General features: G+C 58.1%; 2 protein-coding genes across 9 annotated transcripts in view; both read left to right on the forward strand.

The window, feature by feature from the left end:
* The window catches only part of STK40 (serine/threonine kinase 40), a 41,033-nt gene extending 30,630 nt beyond the window's left edge, over positions 1 to 10,403 (forward strand). For all 6 annotated transcript variants that reach the window (XM_030538862.1, XM_030538864.1, XM_030538865.1 and 3 more), the window contains 4 exons: positions 2,392 to 2,536; positions 2,945 to 3,064; positions 6,074 to 6,158; positions 7,468 to 10,403. In XM_030538862.1, the coding sequence (XP_030394722.1) occupies positions 2,392 to 2,536; positions 2,945 to 3,064; positions 6,074 to 6,158; positions 7,468 to 7,686 (569 nt within the window). In that variant the 3' untranslated portion in view covers positions 7,687 to 10,403. The remainder of the gene's footprint in view (positions 1 to 2,391; positions 2,537 to 2,944; positions 3,065 to 6,073; positions 6,159 to 7,467) is intronic.
* A 69-nt stretch (positions 10,404 to 10,472) lies between these two features.
* Positions 10,473 to 26,832, forward strand: EVA1B (eva-1 homolog B). 3 transcript variants are annotated; one of them, XM_030539063.1, is made up of 4 exons: positions 10,473 to 10,527; positions 15,081 to 15,169; positions 25,221 to 25,339; positions 25,586 to 26,832. In XM_030539063.1, the coding sequence occupies exons 3-4, from the start codon at positions 25,273 to 25,275 to the stop codon at positions 25,993 to 25,995; spliced, it is 477 nt and encodes a 158-aa protein (XP_030394923.1). In that variant the 5' UTR covers positions 10,473 to 10,527; positions 15,081 to 15,169; positions 25,221 to 25,272; the 3' UTR covers positions 25,996 to 26,832. The 3 variants fall into 3 exon arrangements, with proteins under 3 accessions (XP_030394923.1, XP_030394920.1, XP_030394921.1); XM_030539060.1 differs by lacking the exons at positions 10,473 to 10,527; positions 15,081 to 15,169 and adding an exon at positions 15,179 to 17,459; XM_030539061.1 differs by lacking the exons at positions 10,473 to 10,527; positions 15,081 to 15,169 and adding an exon at positions 22,979 to 23,906.
* Positions 26,833 to 27,147: the final 315 nt, after the last annotated feature.

Genomic DNA, 27,147 nt, shown 5'->3' on the forward strand with positions numbered 1-27,147 from the left:
GCTTCTTGACTCGGGTGAGGGGAGAGGGTTAAAGGGAGGAGAGGATAGGAAGGTGGGCAGGATTTTTAATTATGTTCATCTTATCCTCTCCCCTCAGTGCCTGGTACGGAGGAACCAAGCAAGCCTCTGGAGGCAAAGCCCCATAGGTCCATGTTGCCCAGTATCTGTCCTAAGCCAGCAAACACCCAGGGCCTCTGTGCAGAGAGAATCTCAGGCCAGAACCTGCTGAGAGCTCTGTAGGCCTGTAAGCATGCCAGAGCCGCAGGTCTCTTCTGCTTCTCGAGGTATTGTGAGCTCCTGTGGCCAAATGGGGGGATGAGTTAAGTACATTTCAGGGCAGGTAAACTGAGGCAGCTGCTCAGGTTGGAATTCCGTGCTGCTATCTCCAGCCCTCCTGCTTTGATGAGGCTTCTCCTCACTCGTCAGTGGAGTTCTGCAGTAATCTGGCCTGGGACCAGGCCCTGCCTGACCTTGTCACTCACTCATGGCTGCGTAGTGCTACTGGGAGCATTTCTTTGCTCTTCTAAAATCTCCCTTGTTGCCAGATTTGGGGATGACACATCTGTGGGCCCAGCCCTGCAAAGTTCTGGGCACCCTCCAGTCACATTGACTTTCCTGGAGGAGAGGATGTCAAGGGCCTTGCAGGATACGGCCTTGTGTATTGGGACGGCCCATAGCTGCAACACTAATGAGAGACCTTCCCAGGCAAAAGCACTCTGTGGTTCTGGGATGCATCCCTCTGGCATGAGCACCTTCCGAGCCAGTCCTGTGAAAGGGAAGAGTCTGTGTGAACCCTTCCGTGCCCAGGCTCTACACACCCGGGAGACTCAGGCTGGACCCTCAGTAAGAATGCCACTTGGGAACGACTCAGTCTGTGGCCAGAGTATCCTCTGAACCTGACAGCAGACAAGACCCAAGGCCATCAGATTTTTCCTTCCAAACTAGATGTTCATTTAGTTTCTAAGAGACTGTTCTTGGTGTGGTGGAGCCTCCTTCTGTCTGCATGTCTAATATTCCGGGGCGAGGGGGAGCTAAAGAAGCAAGGATGATTACTCCTCGTTTTAGGGCTCTCGAAGGAGCTGTCTCCTGCTAAGAGATGGGCTGAATTTCATGGCTGACAAAGTGTCACTGCAGAAGTCAGCAAGCAAGGAGGAGGGTGAGGTGTCTCTTGAGCTGCACAAAGCAAAGAATAATCAGTACCGATACCAAATACTGCAGCGGTGACTCACTGGTGACTCAGAGGAAGTCGTTCCCTTAATCCTGTGCTGTGGTACAGCAACAGGAGCTTAATGTTCAACCCTCCTGCAAATTCTTATGTGCATGACTGATGAGGTGACTGACTGCAGGGATTCTAAAGCAGCAATTCCCTCTAGTGGATTCCAGAGTGCCATGGGGGCTGTCGTGGAGGGTTCCCAGGATGCTGAGGCATGGGCAAGAGGTTCTCTGAGCTGTGCCTCTTAATGTCAGACTTCAGCAACCATCTATTTCAGATCTCACCTAAGGTCTGAGTCATGTCAGCTCAGCTGGGTGCATCTGAGACATGTGTGAGCAGCTTGGGAGTCTGCACCTCCACATGAATGGTGATGTGTCCTATACAGCCAGGCGATAGGGGCTGTATTGTAGTAGCTTTCAGATTGGGGCTGACCTGGGGTAGATGTTTTTCCAGTCCTCCTCATGCTTCTCATTGCAGGGATCTTTAGTCTTCTGTCGTTTCACTCTTGCCAACAATGAAATTCCTCTGAACCTTGTGAACCTGAGTTGGAGTAATACACACCCAGGAGTACTTTGCCCAATACTTAGAACACCTGGTGTGGTGGAGAGTGATCATCAGTGCATGGCAGTGGGGTTGGAGAACAAAAGAAATGCCCCCAGGGCATCCCCAGTGTGGATGTAGAGGAGACAGGACTTCAGAGGAACCCCAGATGGGTTCAAGATACTCATTGTCTCTGCTTCTGGACAAGGGAAGGGCTGTGTGAGCACTACCAGAATATGAACCTGCAGCTTCAGAGAGCAGGACAGGCCACATCCCAAGCCTCTGTGAAGTACTGCATGGTGTCAGGCCATGAGAACTCGCAAATGTAATGAATCTCAAGGTCTTGTGGTAAATAACTTTTCCCCTCAGACAGGGGACGGCTTCAGCTAGAGAATAGCTTGACTTCTTACCCATCAATGTGCGTCCCGCGGAGAGGAGTTCGCATGCACTGTCTTAATTGAGACTCCTTTGAAAGGTGGCTGGCTAGCTTAGGATCCAGAGGCTTATAATCATGCTGATCTAATGCCGAAAGAAGAACTTGCTTGGGAGACAGTTCCTGGGCTGCGTCCTGTGCCATACTGATGAGAGACTGAGGTCGCAGCATCGCGTGACCTGCTTTTGTCCCTTCCTCTCTTCAGGTCGGCCGTATCGTGGGAAACCCAGCGATATGTGGGCACTGGGTGTGGTGCTCTTCACCATGCTGTACGGCCAGTTTCCCTTCTATGACAGCATACCTCAGGAGCTCTTCCGCAAAATCAAGGCTGCCGAGTACACCATCCCTGAGTGAGTGACCCAGCCCCCGGCGCGCCCAGCCCTTAGTGCATGCGTAGCGGTGGCTGTGGGAGCTCCAGTTAGCGAAAGGCGCTGGGTGCACGTGTCCCAGCGTACAGTGGCCTACAAGGATGCAGGAGCTGTGCTCTGGCACCTTGTTCTAAGTGTGAGCAAGGCCCTAGCAGTGCTGCCCCCAGCTTGAACAAGCAAACATGGAAATAAAACCGAAGGAAATCAAGCCCAGTGGTTAATTTTGAGCTCTAGTGAATCAGAGCACAGCCCTTGCGCTGCATGTGCTGCCCTGCTCTCCTGTCCCCTGCCCCACACCAGGCCCCGGCTGTTCCTCCCATGTTCAGCAATCTCTGGGCTATATAACTATCACAGCCTTTGTCTTGCTCTGACGGCACGTTTCTCTGGCAGAGATGGGCGGGTTTCTGAAAACACTGTGTGTTTGATCCGAAAACTGCTGGTGTTGGATCCGCAGCAGCGTCTCACGGCCTCCGAAGTACTGGAATCCCTCAGCTCCATCATAGCATCGTGGTGAGTGCTTCCAGCTTCAGGAGGATAGGGAGGTTGTGCCTCCTGGAGGGTTGGGTGTACCTCGCTTGTGCCTGCTGGAGGGTCGGGTGTACCTTGCTTGTGCATCAGGAATATGTTGCTCTTGAGACTTTGGCAGCCCATGGCTTGTAACCAGCGATATGAAGTCCAGCTTGGTAACTCCAGGCATGAGCCCTGGAAAAGGGCACACAGTAGATGTTTCTATTCTAAATTTGAGCATTTAATTGTGGGGGGTGGACAGGGATGGATAAATCTGACTCCAGAACTGTGCACGTACAGAACAAAAGGAAGCTCCTCTCTCAGCCCCTGGCCAAGGGCCCATTCCAGCAACAGTTCCCTGTCCCCTCCCCCCACAGTCCATTTGAATTATCCCAGGTGACTCCCCAGCTGTGCAGTGCAGTCTGTTGCAGAATGCCCCCAAGCCTGGAGCTAGAGTGGGCACCCAGTGGGTCAGCAGCAGACCCAGCGATTTTTGGAGCATGGGCTATTTTCATTTCTGCCTAAACAAAGTGGTAAGATTGCTACATCTTGCTTAGAGCACTGGCAAAAAGCAAGAGTGTGAAGTAGGTCTTCCGTGGCTGTGGTGTGCGAGGCACCTCGAGAGACTCGTGCACTAGAGATGCCTGGTTAGCTGGAGCTCCAGTGAGCACACAGGTGCTGCATGGCAGGTGGGATGGACCCTGCCCATGTGTTTCGTGACTCTGGTGTGTCTGTGCCATAAGCAGCAAAGAGTCCTGTGGCACCTTATAGACTAACAGACGTTTTGGAGCATGAGCTTTCATGGGTGAATACCCACTTCGTCGGATGCATGTAGTGGAAATTTTCAGGGGCAGGTATATGTATGCAGGCAAGCCAGAGATAATGAGGTAGTTCAGTCAGGGAGGATGAGGCCCTGTTCTAGCAGTTGAGGTGTGAAAACCAAGGGAGGAGAAACTGGTTTTGTAGTTGGCAAGCCATTCACAGTCTTTGTTTAATCCTGAGCTGATGGTGTCAAATTTGCAGATGAACGGAAGCTCAGCAGTTTCTCTTTGAAGTCTGGTCCTGAAGCTTTTTTGCTGCAGGATGGCCACCTTAAGGTCTGCTATAGTGTGGCCAGGGAGGCTGAAGTTTTCTCCTACAGGTTTTTGTATATTGCCATTCCTAATGTCTGATTTGTGTCCATTTATTCTTTTCCGTAGAGACTGTCCAGTTTGGCCGATGTACATAGCAGAGGAGCATTGCTGGTATATGATGGCGTATATTACATTGGTGGACGTGCAGGTGTGCAGTTACTGGTGAGAATATGTTTCAGGTTGGCAGGTTGTCTGTGGGCAAGGATTGGCCTGCCACCCAAGGCCTGTGAAAGTGTGGGATCATTGTCCAGGATGGGTTGTAGATCTCTGATGGTGCATTGGAGGGCTTTTAGCTAGGGACTGTATATGATGGCCAGTGGAGTCTACATCTACCCCAAGTCAGTTTTCTTTCTTGGGTTTGTCTTGATGACAATATATATCTCCAGATCAGTGGCACCGCTATGGGCACCCACATGGCCCCACATTATGCCAATATTTTTTGGCTGACCTGGAACAACGCTTCCTCAGCTCTCGTCCACTCACGCCCCTTCTCTACCTACGCTGCATTGATGACATCTTCATCATCTGGACCCATGGGAAGGAGACTCTGGAAAAATTCAACCAAGATTTCAACAGCTTCCACCCCACCATCAACCTCAGCCTGGACCAATCTACATGGAAGGTCCACTTCCTAGACACCACGGTGCAAATAAGTGATGGTCACATTAGCACCACCCTATACCGAAAACCTACCGACCGCTATGCCTACCTTCATGCCTCCAGCTTCCATCCTGGGCACACCACATGATCCATTGTCTACAGCCAAGCACTGAGGTACAACTGCATCTGCTCTAACCCCTCAGACAGAGACCAACACCTACAAAATCTCCACCAAGCATTCTCAAAGCTACAATACCCACACGAGGAAATAAGGAAACAGATCAACAGAGCCAGACGTGTACCCAGAAGCCTCCTACTGCAAGACAAACCCAAGAAAGAAAACAGGACTCCACTGGCCATCACATACAGTCCCCAGCTAAAACCTCTCCAACGCATCATCAGAGACCTACAACCCATCCTGGACAATGATCCCACACTTTCACAGGCCTTGGGTGGCAGGCCAGTCCTCGCCCACAGACAACCTGCCAACCTGAAACACATTCTCACCAGTAACTGCACACCGCACCATAGTAACTCTAGCTCAGGAACTAATTCATGCAACAAACCTCGATGCCAACTTTGCCCACATATCTACACCAGTGACACCATCACAGGACCTAACCAGATCAGCCACACCATCACCAGTTCATTCACCTGCACGTCCACCAATGTAATATGCGCCATCATATACCAGCAATGCCCCTCTGCTATGTACATCGGCCAAACTGGACAGTCTCTACAGAAAAGGATAAATGGACACAAATCAGATATTAGGAATGGCAATATACAAAAACCTGTAGGAGAACACTTCAACCTCCCTGGCCACACTATAGCAGACCTTAAGGTAGCCATCCTGCAGCAAAAAAAAACTTCAGGACCAGACTTCAAAGAGAAACTGCTGAGCTTCAGTTCATCTGCAAATTTGACACCATCAGCTCAGGATTGAACAAAGACTGTGAATGGCTTGCCAACTACAAAACCAGTTTCTCCTCCCTTGGTTTTCACACCTCAACTGCTAGAACAGGGCCTCATCCTCTTTGATTGAACTAACCTTATTATCTCTAGCTTGCTTGCATATATATACCTGCCCCTGGAAATTTCCACTACATGCATCTGACGAAGTGGGTATTCACCCATGAGAGCTCATGCTCCAAAACGTCTGTTAGTCTATAAGGTGCCACAGGATTCTTTGCTGCTTTTACAGATCCAGACTGACACGGCTCCCCCTCTGATACTCTGTGCCATAAGTCGCTAATACACTGTGCTCTCCACACCCCAGGCAATCCATGTCCTCACTGAGTGGCCCTTTGCAAGTGGTGCCTGATATTGATGACCAGGTGGCTAACCCAGAAGCTGCCCCAGAGGTAAGAATGCAGGGTGGTGGTGAGCTTATTTCCCACGGGGTTGAGATATCGGGAGGCTTTGGTTGTGGTGGGCAGATAACTAGCTGTCCTGCCGAGTGGGCGCACATGAGAATTTGTCCCTGCTCTGACAGCCAGCTCCTTTCCCCCAGGCTCAGCACACTTCCTTCAGTTGCCTTTCTCCTCAACTCCCACTTTCTCTGGTCCCTTCACTTCCCTTGTGTCTCTTTGTCAGGAGGACCCTTGCCCTCCACAGCACGTCCCTAGACAGGGAGGGAAGTGCTGCTGGAATCACAGTGCAGGAGGTGGCGTGAGCTCTCAGGTCTCCATCGGTAACAGTGACTCTGGGTCGGGATAGTCAGTCGGTGGAGTGTGGGCCAAATCTGGACGGCCAGATGCTTTTGAACAGACCCTGAATTTTTTTATTTACTTATTCTCATTACTTTCTCTGGAGTTGGGACCTTGACTATACCTTGACCAAGAAATTTGGATCCTGGCAACAAATAGACTCCCCCTGCTCTACAGAATAGCTGTCTGCCTTCCAACAGGGCGATGGCAGCGGAGCTATGCAGAGGAAGCAGCTGGCAGCCCCAGCTAGCTCAGTTCACACGTACTATGTTGGTCTCTTTAGCTTTTCTGTTTAACAATTGGGCTTGAATTTGTCATATGCAAATGAGCTCCCCAGAGTTGCCACTTCGCTGCGGGAAGAACCAGGAAGTGGTAGCGGCACTACCGCTGCACATCTCGCGTATTCGGCAGTGAATAAACATCCTGTTCTCTTGGCCAGTGCATTTGTGTGGGAAGTGATGGCTGGTGACCTTGCTGTGCCAGGCCCCTCATAGCGCCTGCGTAGTGCTCCACGCCAAGCAGCCTCAAGGGCTGCATTCCTAGCTGTGGGGAAACTGGCTGCCACTTGGCCCACTCACCTAGTGGTCGATGAAGTGTAGTTGGCAGCTCTAGGGTGTGATGCCACCCTTTGCCCATTCTGAGTGGGCAGGGGCGTCTTTGTTGTCCAAGGGACAGCTCATGATTGCCCCATTCCTACTTTTCCCTGGTGGTGAGTGCATGGGAACCCTACACCTCTGTGTTAGTAGACAGGATGCCCAGAGGCCTGCGTGCTTTGGTTAGGTGAACTCTTTCGCTGCTTTTCAGTAGCTTAGGACTATCTGACATGGGTATTGGCACTCACAGCGCTTTTATGTGCCTTTGCCAAGGCTAATGAGTTCTTGGCTGTTGGGCCTCAGGGGCTAACAGTAGCTTTGCCATGGGACTAGCACTCCCACAGCTCTGACTCACTTTGTGTTGTCTGCAGGCGAAGGTGACTGAAGAGTGCTCACAGTACGAGTTTGAGAACTACATGAGACAGCAGCTGCTCCTGGCTGAGGAGAAGAACACGCTGCACGAGGCCAAGAGCTTCCTGCAGAAGCGGCAGTTTGGGAACATCCCGCCTGTGCGGCGCCTGGGGCATGATGCCCAGCCCATGAACCCTTTGGATGCTGCCATCCTGGCCCAGCGATACCTTCGGAAATAGCGTCCCACACATCCAACACACAAGCATCATCCTGCAGTCTGCCTTTCACATTGCTACTACAGCTCGACAGCAATACCCGTGCCCTGTGATAGAGATTAATGTAGCAGCTCCTTCAAGCTCTGTTAAGGGACACGCCTCATGCTCGCTCTGTTGGAGGGAGAAGACTTTTGAAAAAGATAGTTTTGGAAGCAGCAAACTCTTGGCATCTTTTGGAGTCTCCGATTTTTAAATCCAAGCCTGGATGACTAATCTGCTTTTAATCATGACCTTTTAATCTACCTCTGTCTTTTTACCTGTGCTGTTCTCTGGCTCAAGAAAAGCCTCTGGGAAGGGAGAAGGTTACTAAGGGTGAAATCGATTCACTGGCACAAGCGCTGTGGCTGTGTGCAGTATGGAGAGTTGGCTGGTAGCATTTACTCCATATGGTTTGAATAAGCTTAATTTTATCTGGGTTTCATGAAAGTAACAATTTCCTGAACCCTCTCACCCCTCATCTGCATGAAACCTTCGTTCTATTTTTAACACAACACCTGGGTTGGGTATAGTTTGTCTAATCCTGGCTGGTGTCTGGCATCTCAGTAACAACACTTTGGGCCTTTAATAAGTGATACGAATATTAACATCCTGGCTAAGAAACGAAGCCTGTTTCCTGAGCAGTGGAACCAGGGTGAGATGCCAATGACCCTTTCAGGCCAGCATTACAAATGTCTATAAAGTCTTTCCAGGCTTATTCAGAGGTTTTGCAGAACCCCATTTAGCCCATCTTGGCCCTGACTCCCCTCTCACCTTTCATGGATTCTTTTAGCTTCTCGAATATATGATTTGTTCTGTTTTTCAGTAGCTTATCAAGGTGCAGTAAATTTGCATTAATTCTGTTAGCATTTTCACCGTTCGTTGTGGCACACAGATAATGAGTTATAATGTGAAAAAGTTCCCCAGAATAATCTGTGTAGAATTAGAGGGAGGGGCTGGCTAAAGCCTCTACTGTATGTGCTCTCTAGTTTATCCTGACGTGCAAATCTGGTGCTGTTCCTCTGGGCTGGCCACTGGGAGTTAGCATGGACAGTGACACCCCAGCTTCCACCACCAAATGCCATTAAATAAGCATTGGGCTGTGTTGAGAACAGGATAGATCATTTCTGAGCCTCATTTTGTGAACTGGATGCCGGTCTTGCCAGAGAACTGTTCTCACCAGAGAGATCCCATGGCCCACGCCGCCCAGTCCAGCCGTCTGATTAACTCAGAAGCCAGTTTTGCTTTTCAAATGCGGTCTTTCCCCTAGTCCTGACCACATACTGTTCCCGGCTGTAACTTGGAGCCCCACAGCATTGTCACGAATAAGCTTTAATGTAATGGTCTCTCTCTTAGTTGTGGTAACCAAAGAAACCACCAGTTTTCAGTGGAGCTATATGAGAAAGCAGTAGTGTGGATAGCTGGCAGCTGGCTGGGCAGGTGCGAGGAAGTGCTGGAATAACAGATGTGAGAAGCTGGCAATCCCTGGACCCGGGAATGGAGATGGGAATTGTGCTGGCCACAGGCTGGGCTCAGAGTTGCCAAATCAAAAATACTTCTCACTAGATACAGGGGTTTGTGCTGAGACGTAGCAATATCAGCCAAGTACCTGGAACAGGTGCTCGCTGGCTGAGCCCCTGTGTCACTGGGTATCCAGTAGAGCTGCTGAGGGGTCGCAGCCTGTGCAGTCACCAGCACCTGCTGTTTCGTTCCCCTGTTATGTTAGTGAGCACAAGCGGGAACTGAGTAGTGGGATTTATTTGTAGCTTGTTGCCGTCTCTTGCCTGAAGGCTGGAGATATCTTAGCCTGTTCCCAGTTGTATTTAAAGCTGCAGCCCTCTCAGTGGATTCTGCCTGTTGATGCACTCGGGGGCTGAACTGAAATTCCATGGCAGGAATGTTAATTGTAAGCTTTGGGCATTATGTTCTGCCTCCAAACTCCCTGAAGCAGATTCACCGTATGCAGGAAGTTTGACTTATGAACACTAACAGGGACTAAAACAGCCTCGCCAAGCTTGCCGGGATGAGCCAGTAGCTTGAAGTCGTATTAGTCTCTTATTTATTTTGTTCAAAGATGCTACAAATGGGTGTGGCACCACTACCCCTCAGTGCTGTCAGCGTGAGAGCTGGCGTGCAGAGCCCCTTGCCATTGGCTGCTCGAGAATGCCAGCCAGCCACCACGGAACAGCTCGGCCAGGCAGGCCTCCCTGCGCCATGCAGGAAGGGCTTTGAGACCTCGGGGGCAATAGCCTGACAGCCCATTCTTGCCAGTTCCTCTTCCCCTCCACAGTTCTCACAGCAGGCCGGAGGCAGGAGCGCTGTGTGGATTGTCGCACCTCCAGCCCCCCCTTTGCCCCCAGCCACCCCCTTGGTCTAGCTCGCTACTTGTTCATGTTGTGTTTTTTCCCCCAAAGTTGAAGCAATATTCTGGGGACTCTGCAAAGTTGTCTAATACTGAGTATTCCTGCAAATGGCCGATCACCAGTGAATGATCACAGGTTTATATTAAAGAAACTGGAAAAAGATGGCAGGGGAGGGTTTGAGAGCTGCTGGGTTTGGTTTCAGTAGATTAGACATATGACATGCTGTAGACAAGGATCCTACTGTAAAAAATGGAAAAAAAAATTTGTATAAAGACATATTTTTGTACTACATCAAAACTCTTCCTGCATGTCAGCAATAAAATTTCATAATGTAGAACTAGCGTCACGTGGCCCAGCGTCATGTGTGTGTGTCCGGGGGGGGAAGGGGTGACAGCTTGACTCTACGCCGAGTAGCCTGAGTGGGGAAGAATGGTGACTCTGCTCAGCCTCCCAAGGAGCTGGGGAGGTGAGAACCCCTAACCCCTCCCTCCTCTTCCTGCTGGGGCTAGTGGGGTCTCTTGTTCCTGCTTTGGGCTTCTGCCTGAGGGACAGCCCCGAGCCAGGGTCGGGCTTGCAGTGCGTGGGGTGATGCACTAGAGGGCACTCAAAGCCTGGCGTTACTCACATCTGGACGGAGTTCACCCAGCTGTGGGGAGGGCGAATCCCCTGGGGGGTTGAGTCTGGGCCAGGTGCAGGCAGCCAGGCCTGGAGTGTCCTTGGGCAGACACAGCTCCTGCCAACACTGGCCAGTCAGCAGTCGTGTCTGAAGTCTTGCTCCTGCTGTGCTGCTCTGCTGGGGAGTCCACACCCTTGCTTGGCCTGGGCCTAGCCCCTAGCGAGCTGGAAAAGCCGCAAGAAGTGTTAACCCCCAAAGCAGGCAAAGGGGATGGGGTGAAGAGACACGTGTGGACAGAGGAGGGAAGCATTGCAGGCCTATGCAGGGGAGTTGCGGACAGATGCTTTCCATTCCTGGGCACTGCCCCCTTCACTGGAGGTTCAGCAGGAGGGATCTGCCAGCCCTCCCAGGCAGCAGCATGTGGGGCCTGCTAATGCCCTGGTGCTGGGGAGATCTCAGGACAGGTGGCGCTTCTGTCCGAGGCCCCACTTCCAAGGGGACAATTCAGCCCGGGGTGGCTGCCGTGTGAGGAGCCCATGGGGCCAGCTGGCAAGGGCCATGGAATGTGACCCAGCCTGGAGGGCTGCCCTGCCTCTTTCCTGTTGCTGCAGAGGGTGATTCCTGGGTCCTGGGTGCTGTGGTGGGTTGGGCATTTCCTAATGCACAGCTCTTGCTAGCCTGACTGGCTCCCTGCTTTGGGGGCCGCTTTGCCAGGGGTCGTGGTGCTGCAGCACTGCTTGTTGCAGGTGTTCCCCGTTCGGAGCTACATCCCTGCTCTGGGGGTAGCATTACCTGGAGTGGAGGCCATGGGGCTCGCCCTGTGCATTGGCCTCCGGGGGACACTGGGGGTTACATGCTGGCTGGAACCACCCTCTGCAGCAAGGGAAGGGATGTGTCATCACTGACTGCTGGGTCAAACCTTGCTTCCCCTCCCCTTGTTAGAGAAAACCACCAGGGCACCAGGCCCATATGGCCATGTGCTTTTCCCTGCAATAGCAGAGGGAGACTGGGAAAGGAGCCCCCCCAGCCCGAGGGCAAGCGGGGTCTGGGAACACACAGGCCCCAGGGCTGGCAGCTGGCTGTGTCCCAGGGAGTTTGAGGCTGCTCTTCCAGCCAGTTCAAGGGCTTTTCAGGCTGCCTGTTACCTGCCCTGCTGTGGAAATGTGTGGCTGGCTGCTTCAGTACAAATGCAAGAGCAGGGGCTGAGCGCTAGAAGGCAGCTGTGGGCTGAGTTCAGGGCTGGGCCAGGCTGTTCATGTGCATTTAATAAACACCAAAAATCCCCAGCATGGAGAACTCCAAGCTGAACTTAGCAGGAGGCCCTGACTATGGAACAAACAGAGCAATGTGACCCCAAGTCTGTCCCTGCTCCTCCCCAATGCTCCCCTCAGAGCCCACCCTAGTACCCTTCACCCCAAATCCTAGCCCCTTCATCCACCTCAAACTGGGTCTCTGGGCCTTGGAGGGGACCATGGTGCTGGTTTCAGGAGGTCCACCCCATCCAGCTGCCCTGAGGGGAGCTGTCCCAGCTGGCAACTCCCAGTGCCTGGTGCATGATGGGATGGAAGAATGGGCCTGGGGATGTCACTGCTCCTCCTGCAAAGCCAGCCAGGACTTTGGGGAGCCTCCTGTCCCTTGGAGCATTCAGCATATGCCCCTCCATGTGCTTCCCACAGCGAGCCCACCCTGGCGGGGGCCGTAAAAGCCAGAGGGTCCTGCACCCCCACTTTGCAGTCAGACGTGACTCTCAGCGAGCCAGTAACACAGAGGTTTATTTAGATGACATGAACACCATCTAAAACAGGTCTTGCCGGTACAGACAACAGGACCCCCTGTAGTTAGGTCCATCTGGGGGCCCCAGGGAGGCCACAAGTCCTTTGGGAAGCCCAAGCCCCATCGGGCACCCCTCTCCATTTCCCAGCCAGCTCCAGATGAAACTCCCCCAGCCTTTGAGTCCTTTGTTCAGCTTCCTGAGGTGTCCACTGGCCTCCAACCCCTCTCCTGGGTTCTCAGGTTACATGCTCAGGTATCCTCCCTTCCCCAAGGCAGGCCCGGGCCGTCCCAACTCCCCTGCAACCGTCCCAGCTCAATACTCCCCACTCAGCATTCACATAACGCAGCCAGAACATTCCCACTTCGTCACAAGGCCTCAGCTGAGAGCAGGGCCCTGGCCTGCTGGGTGCTGCACAGACCAGGCAAAGGGGGCAGAATCAGCCTCACCCCTCCAAGGTCTTGGCTCTAGCAGGGAGATGGGGTGGGTGTGCTGTGCCAGACCCCTGCCCCCGTGTGCTCTGATGCCACTCCCCTCTCTGAGGGCCGGGGGGATACACAGGACTACCTGGGTGGCCAGATGCAGGCTTGTCTGCATTGGTGTCCTGCTCCCCTGAGGTCTGACCGTGCTGTTCCTTGCTGGGCATCTCTGCATGCCAGTGAGTGGAGGGGCTGGCGCTCTCAGAGATGCTAGCAGAGCCGTTGGTGCTGACTCCCCCCGAACATGAGGGGTTCCTGTGACGAGCCGATTCTCTGTACAGAACTAAGGGGGCTGGAGCCCAGAGGTTCCCCAGCAGATCCAGGTGGGCAGCAGGAGGGACAGAGATGTTTTAAAGGGTGGCTGGTTCTCTGAGCAAGGGGCGAGCCCATGGCCACATGGCAGGAGGACGAGCTGAAGGAGGGAGCCGCAGGAAGGGCTGCCCTGTGTATGGACGCTGACCAGCCCTGGGACTCGCAGGAGGGGTGAGCTCAGCTTCGGGAGGGGGCGTTCAGCCCTCATTTGCCCAAGCTCTGCGCCTCGCTGTGCCATCGAAGAGTAAAGTGTCTGGCTAGGAGATCCCTTTGCTGCACCCGTTCTCCAGTTAACCCTTTCAGGGGAGCAAGAACATGCTGCGTGACCCCGGGCAGGTGGCCTGGAGGGGGAAAGGGGGATGTGTCTAAGTGGCTGGGGCCCCAGCTCCAGGGTCCAGATGGTCAAACTTCCCACGCTCCCCCTGCACTCGCCTGCCCCCCCATCCCGCACATCCTGGAAGGCGACGGATGCTGCAGCCTTCCTTGTCCAGGGTTAGAGGCTGGAGCTGAGCCAAGGCCCTGGAGCCAAGCTGTGGCCAGTCTGCAGAAAAGGGCGGAGGCCAGTGACCCCCACGCCTTGGCTCAGGCCCAGTGACGGTGGACTAGTGCAGCTGCTGTCCCAGCCAGCAGTGCCAGGCCAGCTCCTGCCTCGCTCGCCCTCTCCCAGCCCTGCAGACACGTGCCCTGGGGAGAGGCGGGTGCTGGCTGTGCTCCCCCGCAGGAGCGGTGCCAGGCTGGTGGCCCTGCCACTGTTGCTGATAGAAGCCAGGGCAAAGCTCACGCGAGGAGCAGGGCAGGTGGGCCGAGCTGTGGAGCAGCCGGCTCTGCTTTCGCCTCCTGGGGCAGGGCTGGGCCTGGGCTGCGAGCTCCTGAGCCGAGGAAGATGGGGCCACAAGCAGCCACTCGCTGCGTGGGAGAGGGGGCCAGCAGGGCTGCTTCCCTCAGACAGAGTCCCGTGGGCTGGGGCCTGTGGGGAACGGGGTTGAGGCCCACACAGCCCCCCGTCCCAGCACTGGGCACAGCCAGAGCCCCGCTGGTCCATGCAGAGTGGCACGTGGAGGGTCCAGCTCCCTCTGCCAGGGCCAGCTGCATCGAGCCCAGGGCTCACAGGCTGGTGGGTTGACTCTATGCAAACCCCTCCCCACTCACAGGGTGTGATGGGGTGAGTCCAGGCGGAGCAATAAGGGGGGGATGGTAAGTGTCCCGCCCCCCACCCAACCAGCACACACAGCTCGGGGCTGAGTGCGAGGTTTGCTCCCTGCTCCAAATGCTCCCTGACGCCAGGGTCTCTGCCAGCGTGGTGAGGGGATGGGGGATTGCAACACCAGGGATCTGGGTTTGAGTCTCAGCAGCCCGTGTGACTCAGGCCCAGTCACATATGACCAAGGTTCCTAGCTCCCAGCACGGCCCTAGGGTGCTGGGTCCTGGGGCATCTGGCCTGGGCTGTGGATAACCTGGGGTGCCCCCTGCAGCAGTCAGCAGGAAAGATGGGGGGTGGAGGGCTGGGGGGTTAAGTATCAGAGCTGGTGGGGACACCGGTTGGGCTCTGGGGGGTGTGGGAGATGGCAGGGCCTTGGAGTCAGGGGCTGGGGCAGGCCTGTCTCCTGCACAGGGCGATGCACCAAGTGCTGTCTTTGCAAAGTATTTTCCTCAGGGCCCTGCCCCCAGCTCCCACCGCCCCCAGGGAGCCAGGTTTAACTGGCTCCCCCCTCCCCCATCCCAGCTTGCAGGAGGGGGCTGCCACGGGCTGCTCTGGGGAGCACTGACCGCCAGGCTCCTCCAAACGATTTCCTGTTGCTGCAGCGTTAATGCTAACCAGACCTTTCTCTCCCACTTCTCAGCCAAAGTGCAGCCGGCTCCTGCTGCCGCCGCGCTGCCCCAGATCCCGCATCAGCCAGGCCGCCCCGTGCCCCCAGCACCCCTCAGCCCGGTGAGTACCAGCCCCACCAACAGCCGCCTGCTCGGCCTCCCTTTTGGTCGCTCTGACTCTGGCCTCAGTCCTTTGCAAAGGAAGCTGCAGGGGCTAGAAAAGGCATTTGGGAGGGAGCCTTCCTGTCCCAGCGTAGGGGGGAGGCATGGCCCCCAGCGGGTCAGAGCTGGGGCCAGGTGACGCGCCAGCTCAGGACATGGCCTCCTCTATCCTAGCGACTGCCCCAGGCCACTCACCTACAGCATCACAGGCCCCCATCTTCAGTCTGCGTCCGTCTGCACACGCGCTCCCTCCCTGGGCAGGGGCATGGCAGTGGGAAGGCCTGGGCATGCCCCTGACCCATCCCATGCTCCATGCTCTGGGCCATGATATGGGGATCTTCCCACTATGAGAAGGTGTCACATTTCGGGGTACTCCTGTGCGCTGCCCACACCCTGCCTGGCCGGCTGGATTCCCCAGCCTGGCACTCCCTCCTATGGCCCCCAGCCCCCAGTGCAATGAGATACAAGAAACAGGCCCTTCCTTGGGCCGTGACAAGGAGAAGAGCCAGGAACCAGAATTCCCCAAAGACATTGGTACCCAGGGAGCCTGGGTGCCCCGAATGCTGCCTGCTTTGCTTTTCACCGCCTGGTATCAAAGGGCGCAGGGGGGAGGCTGGTGCCCAGCTCTAGGGGGCAGGAGGGAAGGTCTTGCCTCTGCCCTGACACTGCACCCAGCATGGTTCTCCCTTACCATGGACATCTAGCCCCCTGTGCCCTGTATCAGCCTGGCTTCCCCTGCCCTGCAGTCCTTCCTGCATTGCACACTCCAACTCAGTGTCAATCATTAACCAGGCGCTGCTCCTCCTTGGTGGGGCCCCTGCGGCAGGCCCATGCTGGACGAGCTGTTTGCCAGCAGGGCTTGGCCTGGGTGCACAGGAGTGTGGGCTTTGGGGAGTCCTGCAGCAGGATTGGCTCCAAATCTAGGGAACCCCTTGCAGCTGCTGGGATTGAACTAGACTTCACATCCCACCCCAGGGGCATCGAATGCGTCAGGGACCCAGGTTGGGGTTTCCAAAAGCACCTTGGTCACCTTGGAGCACCCACTGCAAGGGCCTGCCAAGTGCACGCCTCAGTCACCGCGGCTGCTGGAACCCTTCCAGAGACTCCAAGGGGCTCACTGCCCCACTGAGCTCCTGTGGGGCCAGAGGCAGGTTCCCCATTGCGGGTCGGGGTTCCCTGGGGGCTCTCAGAGCCCTGCCCCATGCCAGGGCTGTTGTGCGTTTGGAGGGGCCCAGCTGCCTGCAGGGAGCGCTAGGAATGGCCTGTCCAGGGACAATTCTGCTGATGTGTCACATATTTGCTGCTTTTTTTTCCTCATTCCTCCCTGTGTAGAGACGTTTCTGGGAAATCAGCTCACCCCTGCCAGCGCCCGAGTGCAGGGAGAGTCACGGGAGCTCTGGGGGCGTCTCCTACCCACGCTCCTTCCAATCCACCCCGACTCTTTCCCCCACGCGTCAGACCGCACCAGTTCTCGGTGCAAAACCTTGTCCTGGCCGCAGACTGGCCTGCGGTTTCAGAGGGTGGGGAGGGTTACATGCTACTCTGGGCCATGCCTGGGGGGGGTCACGTTGGGGAGATTGGGCCATGCCTGGGGCCCCGTGCTGGGTGCATTTGGGATGTGTTTGAGCCGCGTTCCAAGGGAGCCTGAGATGGAAATTGAGCAAATACCTCAGCCTGGCCTGAGCATTTCTTTGAGGTTTTTAGGCTCTTTGACCAGTGCTGGGCCCCAGGGGTCCCTTGTGCTCCCCAACACGGTGCCAGGGGATTAGCTCCTCCCTGCTGTGACTCCCCTACCTCCGAAAGGCCCTGGGGATCCATGGGGCAGTTTGAGGAGCAGAGGGACAGAGGGTTCATAGGGGCCCAGCGCCCCCTTTTCCCATTGCCTTTAAATCTCCCCCTGTGGAGCTTCCTGCCAAGGGGGAGGGGAGGGGAGGGGACGGCCAGGGGACGGGCAGGCTTGCCCTCCCCCCCACTCTCCGACAGCGATTTTTCCTGTGAGCGCTGCAGCCTGGAGTCTAACAATTATTGCCTGTGCTCACATCTGGAAGGAAGTGAGCGGCTCTTTCCACTGGCCGCCTGCACCAGGGGGGACTGGCAGCCAGCTCCTGTCCCGCCCCAGCTGCAGAGGGCCCGGGGAACTCCAGATCCAGAACGGGGCTGCTCCAGAGCCTGCGCCTGCGGACGGACATGGGGGGAGCCGGGAGCCCCAGAGCTGCAAGGCCCCTGCTGTGAAGGTGGCAGCACAAGGGGTAAGCTGGTGCCTGCGAGGTGCGCCCCTCCTTTCCCTGGCCTAGCGCAGCAGGGGGTGAGGGGCCGGTGTGGGCTTTGGTTGGGGGGAGACTCTCACAGTCCCAGGCACTTCAGCATTAACCCTTGCCCACTCCTTCAGTGAAGCGACACTGCTCAGCTTTTGCCAGGGCTGGGCAGCCGGGCTCTGTCAGCCGGAGGCCCGCGCCCTCGGCCACCCTCTGTGTCTGGCTCTCTGGCTGCTGGCGGTGGCGGCAAGGCTGGCCGCTCCGCGGGGTGCTGTGCAGGACGCCCATCAGGCTGCATGCTGCTCTTGCTGCCCCAGTACCCCCCAGGGATCTGGCCTCTGGCTGAGTCACCCCTGTGGCTGGGATCACTCACAATATGAAGCACCTGGACCACCCTTCCCCCTTCTTCCTCCTCCAGGGGCCCTAGAACTGGGCAGCACATGGGGCCATGCTCCTGGAGCCTGCACGAACTGGGCGTCTCCCTCAAATCCGCCAGCCATGTCCCCCCGGGGTTCTCATGTGCAGCCAGGGGCCAGGCCCAGCACCACTCTGCAGGCGGCAATGTGGATTCCAGCCTGGGTCTTGGCCCCCAGGTTCTGCCAGCGCCCCCAGCCAGGAGCCACCGAGTGCTGCCAGGAGCTGCCTCCTGCCCTGCGGTGCGGATCTCACTGCAGCCCCCAGGCAGGTGGGACCCTCCCGCCACACAGCTAGTCCCGCTGATTCGCGCTGTCATCCCCACCTTGTGCCTCCCCCGCTCTGGGAGCGATGGGGTGGGGTGGGAAGTGGGGCCATGGCTGATCCAGCCCCACAACAGCCAAGAGGCGCCTCCAGCCCAGCCGCCCCAGCAGCAGGGAGATCCTGAGGTGTCTGAATTCCCCCCACGGTGGAAGGGAAGGGAGCAAGGGGCAGGGAGCAGAGCCATCAGGGCTGAAGCCAGGCCAATACCAATACCTTAAAGCAGGGGAGGGGGGTCGATTCTGCAGGCATACGGAGCAGCTGCTGTGGCCCTGGCAGCCTCATGTACCGTCCAGGCACCCCTGTCCTGTCCTGCCATGCTGCCCGTCTGCCCCATCCCCGCCTGCACTGGCAGAGTCACTGCCCAGCGTGGGACACCGAGCCTCAGGTGTAATCCTTGCTCCCGGGCGCAGGAAGGGCCCCTGCAAACCGGTGCCATTACTCCACCCCACAAAGCCACCACTGGCCTGTCCGGGGAGGAAGCCAAAGTTGCCAAGTCTCGTGAGATAAATGTGCCTTTCAAAAACAAGCCCAGGCTGCCCCAAAGCAAGCAGCTCGGGAAGAGGTGAATAGAGTCCATCCCCCCACCCTCTCCGGGCCAGCTGGCCAGCCACCCCCCGGACTCCTGGTTCTACTTCCCCCCTCCCTCTGCCTCTTCTCCTCTGCCCCTGCTGCCCAGGTTCCTAACCCCCGGCGCTCCTTTATCTGCTCCCCCCTGCCCCCAGAGTGCTAAGTAAACACATGGCCTGCAGATAAAGCGCTATGGTTTTAATTTAAAAGATGCGGGGGGGAGTAAACTGGTCCCTTCTAGTTGTACTTAGAAACCTGCCAAAGGCACTAATCAGAGTTTCCCACAGATTTGGTTCCTTTGAAACAAATGGTTATTAAAGCACTAAACTTCCCATGGTCCAGGGAATGAGAGCTCTGAGCCTTCCTCCTTCCGTGGGCAGCCCGCCCGTCACAGCTGCTAAGGCACAGGATTGTCAGAACAGCATCCACCACATGCCCGGCTCTTAGGAAGGGCAATAAGACCCGGTCCCTGCCCCCAAAGAATTGAAGGTAGGCAGGCACCAGACCAGGGCAGGCAGATGGACAGAAGGCAATAGAAAGCCACACACCTGAACTGCAAAGTAAGGGGCAGTGTCTGGTTAGTTCTCCCATTTGTTTGAAGTGTGTGTTGGGCAGGCGGTCAGAGGGCTGGCGGGATGATCAGGTTGAAGGAAACCATGCATGTTAAAGGCAGGCCTGGAGGAGAGAGCGGATTCATGGCAGCTTGGTGCTGAGAGGGGGATCGTCCAAAGCGCATGGAGTAAGTGTCAGTTCTCCCACTCCCGGGCTCTGGGTTCCCTCAGGCCCAGGGCTGGGGGAACAGGGGGCTGTGGGTAGAGATTGGAGCAGAGTGGTGGGGGAGAATCCAGGGCAGCGACAGCTCGGGGGGCTGGAGATCAGAACTGAGGGGCCATCCGCAGAGCTGGGGGGCCTCGGAGGGGGGGTCGCGCTGGCAGAGGGGCATGGGCTGGCTCCCTCCCTGCCAGCTCTGTGCCTGGTTCCAGCCCATGTTCCTAGCCCTTTAATTGCTCAAGTGCTAAATTCATCCAAAACGTTCAGGGGAAAGAATAGAGGCGTTTCTGTGCTCGGCTGCGGCTGGTTTCTGCATCTGCAGCTCTAGAGCCCCCAGCCAAGAGCGTGTGGTCAGGAGACCGGCGTCTGCAGATTTACTGCCATTCCACACATTGTTGGGATCATCCTATTTACTCAGCGCAAGCCAGAAACGGTCTGGGGCAGATCTGGGCAGTGGAACAGCGGTGGCGGGCTGAGCTGTGAGAGCTGCAGCCTGCTGGAGTATCCCGGGGACAGCCGCAGGGGGCCTGGCAGAGCCACACTTGGGACAGTGGCTTCTTAACATCTGTCCGGCTGCCAGCCTGCCCAGGCCAGGGATGCAGGCAGCAGTTATTTCATGGCTGGGGGATGGGCAGCAGGCACCCGGAGCTTGGTGCATTGGAAAACGCAGCCCGATGCTGTGCTCATGTCGGCTCTTTGACGCTAAGCAGGCCTGCAGCTGGCTGGGGAGGCCCAGAAGGAACACCTGGGCCGCTGGGATTCACTAGTTAGTAGGGTCATAGCACAGGGAGACAGCTGTGCTCTGACCCCTGGGGTGGCTGCATGTTGCTGGCAGGCATGGCGGTCTCTGCCGAGCTGTGTAACTTGCTCTGGGAGCCCTCAGGACGCCTGGTGCTGGAGGAGTCCCAGCATGGGGCATCGCCAGCGCTGCCTTCCTGCCGCAGGAGTGACCCTCTCCTTCGTTGTCCTGGGGATGCTGGGAAGGGAAGACTGGGTTGTTTGGCTCTGCTCTCCCTCTGCTCAGCTCTCAGCACAAGCCCCTCCAGCCGGGTGAGGGCAGCTCAGCCCCTGCGGACAGCCCATCGCTCCCTGGCATCGCCACTGAGAGGCCAGCAAGGACTGCAGTCAGGGCCAGCTGCCTAATTTCCACTGCTGTTCTCCCCCTGTCTGCTAGTGCCAGGCTGAGGGCTGGTGGCTGCGGTGAGATAGCCCATCAGATGAGGAGGGCAGGGGAATGACGGCTCCTGCAGGAGTGGGACCTCCTGAGCCAGGCTCCTCTGAGCTGTGACACACATCGTTAAGGGAGGAGAGCAGTGCTCCCCTGCAATGGGCAGCAGGCCCAGCCCTGTGCCCCCAGCCAGTGCCCTGGCCACTGCCTGGTGTCTAGGGCCAGGTGGCTAACAAGGGAGGAGCCTGGGTTCACTCCCGTACCTGATAGCGGCAGCAGGGTGGGATCCCACAGGGGCATGGTCCCCCATGCTCCCAGCCCACTTCCTGCCCTGGGCACTAATGGCACCATGAGCTGCAGGAAGGGATGTTGGCAGAGCTCTGGCTTGGGACTGAGAGAGGCCACAGCTCAGCATGAGAGGGGTCCCTGTGCACCAGCCTGGGGGAACACGCCCGCTGCCTGCACACAGAGAGTGCAATCCCCAGCCCTGTCAGCAGAGAGGTGGCTGCACCGGACTCTGCAAAGCACGACCAGGCCCCTGCCCCAAAGAGCCGACAGCAGGACGTGGAGCCCCTGGAGCCCGGCAGTGCCCTAGGCACCCAAGGGCCTGGATTCTCGGGGGCAGCTGGGAGCAGAGTAGGGCGACCTTGCACCACTGCAGGCTGGGCAGAAGCAGAACATGGCTCCACTGTACCCCTCTGGTCCCTGCTGATGATGGGGGCAGTGGGACCGGGCCCCACCCCTCAGTTGTAGCCTGCAGGAGGAGCTGGCTCACCCAATGAGAGCCGGGGCCAGGGCTGCCCGGACCCCGGGCCTAGTCAAAGATTAGCGTTGTGCAGCTGGGGAGCGACGGGTCATTCCTGCCCCAGGAGCTGCTCTGCCCAGCACACAGCCCTGGCACTGAGTGGGCGATGCCTGACGTGGGCTACGATGTCCTGGCACCCTGTGGAGGAGCCTAGGCTGCCTTGGGCTAGGGCCTCCCTGCTCTTGGCCAGAGGCGCCCCCAGCTCCTCCACGCCCAGCTCCGTCTCCTGGTAGCAGGCTCGGCGCTCCATGTGCAAACAATTCATGCCATGAGCGGGCCCTGGGTTGTCATGACAACGGCATGTCCTCTCCGTCCAGGGGGGGGGGATCGTCCCCAGACACCAGCCCGGCCGAGTGGGGCGAGTGCTCGGTCCCTGCAGCACAGTCACGAGCCGAGTGCAGTGAGCCAGGGAGGGGTTGGGCACAGCAGCATCGGCTCATGCACCGGACAGGTCACGACAGGCTGGGCCCTAGCTGGGCTGGGGAGGGGAGCAGCACATCTGCCAGAAGAGAAATGGAGCTGGATGGTCTAGAGTGGGGGCATGGTGACGGGGCCTCCTGGGTCCTACCCACAGCTCTCGGAGGGGAGTGGGGTCTAGTGGTTAGAGTGGGATGGGCCTGGGAGTCAACGCCTGGGTCCTACCCCCCCCCCCAAAGTTCTGGGAGTCTAGTGGTTAGAGTGTGTGTTGGGGCGGGGTGGGGGAGCTGGGGGTCAGACCTCCTGGGTCCTATCCCCAGTTCTGGGAGGGGAGGGGAGCCTAGTGGTTAGAATGTGTGGGCAGGGGGGGTGTGCTGGAAGTCAGAACTCCTGGGTCTTACCCTCCAGTTCTGGGAGGGGAGTGGGGTCGAGTGGTTAGGGGGCAGGGGGCTGGGAACCAGGGTGCCTGGGTTCTTTCCCCGGTCTGAAGGTGAAGTGGTGTCGAGCAGTGAGCGCAGATGGGGCTGGGAGCCAGGCGTACTCCGTTCTGTTTCTGCCATTGACTTTGGTCATATCACCACTGTGCTCTGTGCCTCACTGTCCCCTGTGTGACCTGGGAGCATGCACTCACCGGCCTAGGGCAAAGGGGCTATTTGCAGGCACCTTACACGGGCATGGAGCTGATCCCTTCTTAAGTGAGCATGTCACGGAGTGTTTTCCTTGCATAGCAATCCCCCAGAGGGGCTTCCCAGGCTGGGTGTTGTCCTTTCACATCCTGGGGCTGAGCTCAGCTCCTGCCTGGCACACTCCTGGGGGGGGGGGGGCGCTGGGCTGGAGCCATCTCTGCATGGGGCGCGTGCGCGCGCATGCGCGCGCATACACACGCACTACCTCTCTCTGTTTCCCCTGGGGTGTGTGCCCATTAGCCACCTCCTCTGGCAGGGCTGCAGTCCTGGAGACGATGGGCCCGGGGGTGGGGGCTGGCATATGCTCTCACTGTGCTGGGGGGTGGGGGATTGCTGGGGGTTCTGTAGTGTTTCCCCTGGGGAAGAGGTGCGCCGAGCAGTTCCTCAGCTGGGACCCCGGCCCCTGACCAGTAGCTGTGGTTGGCCTCTGGACCCCATGGGAAAGCCTCCAATGGCTGGCAAAGGCAGCTGCTGGGCGTTCCCCTCCCTCTGCAGTCAGAAGCCCTGCAGCCTCTGGGCCCAGTGTCTGCGCTGGATCTCCAGTCCCGCCCGCCCGCTCCCCCTCCAGCTGCAATGGGTTTGGCTTTGGCGCCTGCCTCTTCCTTGACACCACCTGCCCTTTGGGGCCTTTGTTCCGGGAGCTGCGCCTCGCGGCCCAAGGGGCAGGGGCGGGAATGGCACGACGATGCCCTCAGGGTCATGCATGGAGCCAGGTGCTTCAGCTCCAAACCTGCACCCGGGATGGTGGGCGGGGGGGGGGGTCGTTCTGCTGCTGACAGCTGAGCTCAGCCGCTTGGAAGAGATGGGCAGGGACCTGGGTGAGCCAGGGAGCTCCTGTGCTAACTGGGGCCCTGGTTTCCCATGTCCCCCATATGCTCCCGGCTTGTCGGTGTGTCCTGCCGCCACCCAGCTCACCAGCGAGGGAGCCCCTGCTCGGCTCCCCAGCCGGCACTGCTGCTCCAGACCAAAGCTGGGGCATGGTTGTCCCTCGCACCAGGGGCCGGCTGCTGGCGGGGCTGTGCAAGGGGCAGAATCTGCAGGGGACCTGCTCCCTGGGCCCAGAATCCGGGAGAGGCCGTGCTGCCTGGTCACGGGGGCCCCTGTTCACGGCACAGCATCCTGGCTAAGCCCCCTGCCCAGCGTGCTGCTCCAGATGCCTGGTGTGCAGCTGCATGGACATAATGGGCAGCTCAGCTCCACCCCCCCTCCGCCTCCAACAGGCAATAAAAAGGTGGCAAGACTCCGAAATCTGCTGCAGCTCCTCCCGCAGGGCCTGGCATCCCGAGCCGGTAAGGACTGCCCCTCCCCCCCCATGCCCGTGCCTCACTGCCCCCCCATTCCTGTGTGTGCCAAGGAGCCGTGTGGGCACCCGATGCCTCCAACTATTGGGGCCTTTGGGTGCCTGCAGTGGTGGGCTGGCTAAGTCGCCCTGGTAATCTTTGGGGTGCTGCTTGAGCCCCCATGCTGTGCAGAATCCCGCCCGCTCCCCATCCGCTGCTTCACAAAGGACACCAACCAGCCCCGCGTCTGCAGGCCCTGGGAAACTAGGCCAGCCAGTGGCCTGAGCAGAAAGCAGGGAGCTGCTGGGGTCCATTTCCTGGTGCTATGATAGAGGTAGTCACTTTCCCCTTCCGTGCCTCGGTTTTCCCATTGTTGGACCAGGGTTCAGGGAGGGCCCTGGGCAGCTGTGAAGTGCTGTGTGAGGGTTATTTAGTGGCCCTGTTGGCGTATGTCCCAGGACAGCACTGGTTACACGTCTCTGTGGGCAGTGTCCCCCTGGCACGACCTATAGGGAGAGGCCTTTACCCAGAGCCCTGGGCAGTGTTGTGGGGAAAGGCGTCCCTGTGGATGTCTGCTCACGCCTGGTGGGAAGAGCTGGGCTGGCTGGTTCTGGTGCTGATTAGTTCAACAGCTCCTGTGAGCGAACCCTGGGGCCAGCTCAGCCCCAGCAGTGCGCTCCCTTTGCTTGTTCCCTGGGGCTAGGGGTTGTGGGGCTGCAGGCTCCACTTGAAACCAAGAGAGAAATGCAAGGCCCCCCAGCCCCAACCAAAGCAACTGGCTGCAGGGGGCAGTGGGCTGGGGTCAGGGAGCCAGCACCCAGCTAACAGGTGGGCAGCTGCTGTGTGGTACCTCTCAGCCCCAGGCTGGGACATGACCCAAACTCCTGCCGTGGAGGTGGTGTGTGTGGAGTCATGTTAAAAACCCAGCGCCTCCCTGCAGCTGTTCGCTGGGCTATAAATGCAACAGTGAGCTGGTTCGTGGCATGGCCTGGCACATACATGCCAATAGCTCTGGCTTGGCAGGGGCACGACTGGCGAGAGGTGCCTCTGAGCTGGGCCGGCCACCTGCCGGAGCGATCACAGGACCTCCTGAGGGCACCGGGCTGCTGGCATTACAGTGCCTGGCCCTCGCGGGCGGGGGGGCGATTAAGCCAGTGCTGTTGGCCGGCCTCACCAGGCCCACACCTTGGGCGGATCTGCCCCTCAGAGACAGCCATGGCCCTCCCCAGCCAGAGCAGGGAGGGCTGAGGGGCTGGAGCAGGGGCAAAGGGGTCAGGGGGCAGTGGTGCCTGGGCAGCCCCATTTCAAGTCCCCGTCTCCTAGGTGCCGCGAGCACGTCGCCCTTTGGCCTGGCGAGAGCCCCAGTGTTGCCACCATGGAGACACGCAAGCGTGAGATGGAGCTACTGAGCAACAGCATGGCCGCCTACGCCCACATCCGAGGTGGGTGTCTTGTAGAGGGGGTGCTGACCACTTGGGCACTGGCTGCTCCTGGGGCAGATGGGTGGGGGGAGCAGGGCAGGCGTTTAGCCGCCCCCCAGTTTGGGAACTAAGGGCTTGGCAGACACCAGCCTCCGAGGGCGAGCCCACTGGCTGGCTGCCCTCAGGCTGTGCGTGGGTGCCCAGGCGTGTGGTACCCAGCACGACAGGTCCCTTCACTCAAGTCCCTCCCCTTTGTTTCTGTGCCAGACAATCCTGAGAGCTTTGGCCTCTATTTTGTCCTGGGCGTCTGCTTCGGCCTGGTGTTAACCCTCTGCTTGCTGGTGATCCGCATCTCCTGCCAGCCACGCACCCGCAGCCTCCCTGCCAAGCCCAGGAGGAGCCTGCGGGATGTCAGCGAGGAAGACGAGGAGGAGGAGGAGGAGGAGGACACGGTTGACAACGTGGCGACGGAGTCCCCGCTGCCCATCACCGAGATCCCCCTGGAGAACCACAGCCCGGCAGATGGCACCTTGACTGTCAACGTCTTTGCCTCGGCGGAGGAGCTAGAGCGGGCGCAGCGGCTGGAGGAACGGGAGCGCATCATCCGGGAGATCTGGCGCAACGGCCAGCCGGACATCCTGGGCACGGGCACCGTGGGCAGAGTGCACTACTACTAACTGCGGGCACGGGGCCTGGCTGCCCAGCTCCCTGAGCTGGACTGTGATGGCAGCCCCCCAGCCACATGGGGCTCTGGTAGGAGGGAGGGCCCACTGCACGCGCTGCTCTTAGGCACTCCCAGAAAGGGTGCCCGTGAGTCTGGAGATGTTCCCCAGCCCTTTGCACAGCCGTGGGCATTGTGACTGTGTGCGAGCTGGGCGGGGCTTGGCCCCCTGAAATGCCCCGTTAGCCGGCAGAAGCTGCACATGGTGTTTGTTACCGGTGGAGCGAATGGAGCCAAGCTCTGCCGAGCACCAAGCTCCCTGAGGAGCTGCTCTCGTTAACTGACTGCTCAGGGCCCCTCTCACTGCTGGTGATGGGGATCCCCACGCTCTTCCTGCAGGAGCTCCCTGCCCCCTCCAGATCAGGGACACCACGCAGGTCCTGCCAGGCTGTCTTCCCACCCTCAGTGAACCAAGTGCATAAGACTGCAGCAAGGAGAGAACTGAGTGCCCGGCCAGCCCAGCGCCTGGAAGGGTCCTGCTGGGGCATGGATGAACTGGGATGCATGGATGGAAACTCCCAGAACTGGCCACCATAGGTGGCTTTGTCCCTTCCTCTGAAACACTTGGTACTGGCTGGTGTTGGAGGGACAATGCCAGGCTAACGGGTCACTCCCGAGCCAGGCCCCCACATACTGCCAAGTGCTAGGTAAGGTAGAGCTTAGAGGCTAGCGGCAGCGCGATAGTTACTGGGCAGTTAGCAGTAGTTCCTGGGGTGCTCATGTCACAGAGTGTGGGGGAGTCAGAGCCCTGCACCCCCAGCGTCCTGTGATCCACTGTGACTCTCAGCCAGCCAGTGAAACAGAAGGTTTATTAGCCGACAGGAACAGAGCTTGTAGGTACAGAGAACAGGATCCCTCAGTCAGGTCCATCTTGGGGTGTGGGTAGCCTAGACCCAGGTTCAAAGCCTCCCCCATCTCCCCAGCCAGCTCCAAACTGAAACTCCCTCCAGCAGTCCCCCCCCGCACCCGGCTCCACCTCTAGCCTTCGTCCAGAGTCCCAGGCAGGGAACTGACAACACCCTCCTGGGTTCAGCTTACAGAGGGCAGTCACCAGCCTTTACATGCTGGCCAGCCGGTATCATCACTCAGAGAAGTCACCCCGATTTCC

Source organism: Gopherus evgoodei, chromosome 20, assembly GCF_007399415.2.
Source record: "Gopherus evgoodei ecotype Sinaloan lineage chromosome 20, rGopEvg1_v1.p, whole genome shotgun sequence".
NCBI classification, from domain to species: domain Eukaryota; kingdom Metazoa; phylum Chordata; order Testudines; family Testudinidae; genus Gopherus; species Gopherus evgoodei.